Source organism: Carettochelys insculpta, chromosome 3 (assembly GCF_033958435.1).
Source record: "Carettochelys insculpta isolate YL-2023 chromosome 3, ASM3395843v1, whole genome shotgun sequence".
NCBI classification, from domain to species: Eukaryota; Metazoa; Chordata; order Testudines; family Carettochelyidae; genus Carettochelys; species Carettochelys insculpta.
Window position 1 is genome coordinate 124749930 of NC_134139.1, and position 4510 is coordinate 124754439.

The window sequence follows — 4510 nt, forward strand, 5'->3', positions numbered from 1 at the left end:
CAAATGTGATGTACAATTTTGTATGCAATCACATTTTTCACAGAACTGAAAGCTCCATACCTGAACATTCCAAAGAACAAAAATATATATACATAAAGTGCTAATGTTTAAGCATGTTTTAAACAATTTCACAACATGAATCTAGTTCATAACAGGCACCGTACTTCACTAAGTAGACTGTCTCTTTAGGCAGCACTACAAAGAGAAAAGTCATTTAGACATCACTGGGAGATCTGGAACGAAAGGACACTTTAGACTGAAAGCAGCCACAAAACAGAACCCACATGGCCCTCTGGATTTCTTGGTTTCTGTAGGCGTAAATTATAGGGTTGATCATGGAGTTGTAAGTAGCAGGTAGAAGCGTGGCATAAGTGTACACAGAAGGGTAGTCAAGATCTCCAACTACACAATAGATAGCAAATGGTAACCAACTTGCTCCGAAGGTCCCAAGAATTATAGCAAGTGTAGAGACTCCCTTTTTAGTAGCAACATAATGAGATGCAGTCAAAAAATGTTGCTGGAGAGCTATCTGGTGTGCGTGCCGGCAAACTATTTTGCAGATTTTAATGTACAGGTGGAGCATGATGATAAACACCAAAAAGAAAGAGGCAGACAGCAAAGTCAGGTTGCTTTTGGTCAGGGGTCTGACAATGCTGCAGGATGAGTAGTCATCTAGACAATTCCAGCCTAGAACAGGGAGTAGTCCCAAACAGAGGGACACCCCCCAGGTAACAATCAGCATTATATGAATACAGAGGACAGTCTTTTCCGAGTAGTAAGTCAGTGCATTGTTCAGGGAGAGGTAACGATCAACTGTGATGGCCAACAAGCTACTCACAGAAGCAGTGAAGGAGGCAACTAGGAAGCCAACGGTAACGAGGCTAATGGTCTCTGACCGGATCATATACTGAAAAACAAAATTGAGGATTAAGCCCACTCCGGCCAGGAGGTCCGCGGTGGCCAGGCTGCCAATCAGCACGAACATCGGGGTCCGCAGGTTGGGGGTGTAGAAGATGATGGCCACCACGATGGCATTTTCGCAGGCGATGATGGTCCCGGAGATGCAGAGCATAACGTCCCAGGGGTTGATGGCAAAGGCGCGGAGCTGCGAGGAGAGCTCCAGCGAGGCGTTGTCCACGCTAGCTTGAAGGCGGGCGGCGGGGACCCCGGGGCCAGGGAGCGCGCCGCTGTCATTCATAGCCGCCGGGCCGGCTGCGCCGCCGGGGAGCACTAGAGGCTGCAAAGAGGCAGCTCCGAGTGAGACGCGCAGCCCCGGGCTCCCTCTCCAGCCCCGGGCAGCCGGGCCGCGGGGCAGCAGGATGAGGCCAGCAGCGGGGAGTCAGGAGCAGGGCCGGCGGCCGGGCGAGCCCCTGGCCGTGGTGCTGAAGCCGAGCCTGGGCTGAGCCGGGCCAGGCGAGGGGCGGCTGGGCAGAGCGCCGGCGGGGCTGCAGAGGCATGCGCCGCGGGAGCCGCTCCGCTCCGCTCCGCTCCGTCAGCCCCGGGCCGCGCCGGGTCCTCGCTCGGGCTCAGGGCGCGCGGGCGGGCTGAAGCCGGCCAGGGGGCTGCTGCTGCCGCCGCCTCCCTCCCGGGTGTCAGAGTGAGGGCGCGCGCGGGGCCGCGGGCTCAGACCGCTCGAATGTGACGTCAATGGCAGAGCCGAGGGCCGGGCAGAACTCCGGCGGCACGTGGCCGCGGGCCGGCGCCCAGGGGAGAAGGCGACACAGCAGCAGCCAAGCTAGGGGGAGAAGGGAGGGGAGGGTCACAGAGAGCAGCACGCGGGGGGGGGGCAGCTGGGGGGAAGGGGCGGGAGCAGCCCGGGGTAGCGGGGGGGGGGGAGCTGGGGGGAAGGAGCAGGAGCAGCCCGGGGTAGCGGGGAGGGGAGCTGGGGGGAAGGGCAGGAGCAGCCCGGGGTAGCGGGGGGGTGAGCTGGGGGGAAGGAGCAGGAGCAGCCCGGGGTAGCGGGGGGGCAGCTGGGGGGAAGGGGCGGGAGCAGCCCGGGGTAGCGGGGGGTAGCTGGGGGGAAGGGGCGGGAGCAGCCCGGGGTAGCGGGGAGGGGAGCTGGGGGGGAAGGGCAGGAGCAGCCCGGGGTAGCGGGGCGGGGGAGCTGGGGGGAAGGGCAGGAGCAGCCCGGGGTAGCGGGGCGGGGTAGCGGGGGGGGGAGCTGGGGGGAAGGAGCAGGAGCAGCCCGGGGTAGCGGGGGGGCAGCTGGGGGGAAGGGGCGGGAGCAGCCCGGGGTAGCGGGGAGGGGAGCTGGGGGGGAAGGGCAGGAGCAGCCCGGGGTAGCGGGGAGGGGAGCTGGGGGGAAGGGCAGGAGCAGCCCGGGGTAGCGGGGAGGGGAGCTGGGGGGAAGGGCAGGAGCAGCCCGGGGTAGCGGGGCGGGGGAGCTGGGGGGAAGGGCAGGAGCAGCCCGGGGTAGCGGGGGGGGGGAGCTGGGGGGGAAGGAGCAGGAGCAGCCCGGGGTAGCGCGGGGGGGGAGCTGGGGGGGAAGGAGCAGGAGCAGCCCGGGGTAGCGGGGGGGGGGAGCTGGGGGGGAAGGAGCAGGAGCAGCCCGGGGTAGCGGGGCGGGGGAGCTGGGGGGAAGGGCAGGAGCAGCCCGGGGTAGCGGCGGGGGAGCTGGAGGGAAGGAGCAGGAGCAGCCCGGGGTAGCGGGGAGGGGAGCTGGGGGGAAGGGCAGGAGCAGCCCGGGGTAGCGGGGAGGGGAGCTGGGGGGAAGGGCAGGAGCAGCCCGGGGTAGCGGCGGGGGAGCTGGGGGGAAGGGCAGGAGCAGCCCGGGGTAGCGGGGGGGGAGCTGGGGGGAAGGGCAGGAGCAGCCCGGGGTAGCGGGGAGGGGAGCTGGGGGGAAGGGCAGGAGCAGCCCGGGGTAGCGGCGGGGGAGCTGGGGGGAAGGGCAGGAGCAGCCCGGGGTAGCGGGGCGGGGGAGCTGGGGGGAAGGGCAGGAGCAGCCCGGGGTAGCGGGGCGGGGGAGCTGGGGGGAAGGGCAGGAGCAGCCCGGGGTAGCGGCGGGGGAGCTGGGGGGAAGGGCAGGAGCACCCCGGGGTAGCGGGTGGGAGGGAGGACGACCCGGGGTATTAGCGCCAGGAGCGGGACGGGAGGCCGCCAAGTGGAAGCTGCCGACTCCCCCGAGGGCGAGCCCAGCCCCAGCACTGTTTGTGACCCCCCGCCCCCGCCCCCGCCCCAGCGGCAGAGGCCGCACCGCAGCAGCTGATCGTTGCGGGGGCCGCTGGGCGTCCTGGCGCTCGGAGGAAGGCAGGGAAGCCGCCTGCCCTTTTCCCCGCGCCCGCTTCGGCCCCCGCCCCCGGCGAGCGAACCCCCTGGCTGGGGGCGGGGCGCGGCGCGGGCACGCGTTCCCCGGGGCTCAGCTGGCCTGTCAGTCCTACATTCGAGACAGCTCAAGCCCGCAGCTCCGCCGGGACCGAGGCAAGACCGTTTGTTACCCCGACGAGGGGCTTTGCCCCCTGCATCGTCACCCCATAAAGGCCGTGGTACCCGGACAGGGCCAGCGCGCTGCTGCAACCTGCTTTAGAAAGTTTCCCAGGTCATCCATGGTCAGCCCAGCTTCTAAGTGCTTCCCTACACATGATTTCGTGAGACAGCAGTACAGCCGGATCGGTGCCTGTATTGAGGGTTTTGAGCAGGGCTGCACTGTAAAAGAAGGGAGAGTGTCACAGCACTAGCTAAACCCTTCCTTCCTTCAAGGGCTACTTGCCTCCATGGGTAGGGTGTCCCTAGCCTCCGTTTGCCAGAAGCTGGGAGGGGGTGACAGGGACAGAGGTCCCTATATGCTGTGTGCTTGTGCAGCCACTCAAGAGAGCTGATTAGCAGAGCACCCACAGTTAGGATTTTTGTTTCCACGGGCGGTGCATATTTGCACATGCCTCAGTGCATATAAATTTTTTCTGCACATGGATGGAAAATGCTGCAAATGGATGAAGAAGATTAATGGAGCACTGGATGGGTATCTGTTCTGGTCACTCCCTCTGTGGCATCTGGCATTGGTCACTGTCAGAAGACAAGATACTGGGCTAGATGGACCTTTGTTCTGACCCAGTATAGCTGTATTATGCTTGCTAATGTTGCCCCCACTTAGATTTGTATGAAACAGCCTACTGAATACCTTAGGCAGAACAAACCCCATTGTCATTGTTCACTCCTGTGACTTAAATCCATACACCTGATAGGCACAGTTCTGAAGTTGGATAATCCCATACAAAAAAAAAAAGGTTTAGCTAGAAGATGAAGCCTCAAGCATATTCTATATTATCATAGGCTCGCTATGATCGCTATTCTACATAGCAATTGCTATTCCGGGATACAAACATATCCCAAAATAGCAACGCTGCAGCTTTTCTCCATGCTCAAAATAGTGCTGCCATTTCAAGATGATATTCCACTTCTGATACCCCCCGTCATATAAGGGATAATGGAATTTTCGGCATAGACACTTATTCCAAGCTTGGGTGCAATTTGGACGGCACCAAGTTCAGAATAAGGAATTTTGTAATAATCTACC

At 62.2% G+C, this 4510-nt stretch overlaps 1 protein-coding gene across 1 annotated transcript; it reads right to left on the bottom strand.

Annotated features, from left to right (window-relative positions):
* Window positions 1–214: 214 nt before the first annotated feature.
* Window positions 215–1198, bottom strand: GPR6 (G protein-coupled receptor 6). Its single transcript, XM_074988820.1, has one exon. The coding sequence runs from the start codon at window positions 1196–1198 to the stop codon at window positions 215–217; it is 984 nt and encodes a 327-aa protein (XP_074844921.1).
* Between the last annotated feature and the right edge of the window lie 3312 nt (window positions 1199–4510).

Bases quoted from the DNA above. Each gene is read 5' to 3' on its own strand.
- GPR6 (XM_074988820.1), bottom strand. From the start codon at position 1,198: ATGAATGACAGCGGCGCGCTCCCTGGCCCCGGGGTCCCCGCCGCCCGC.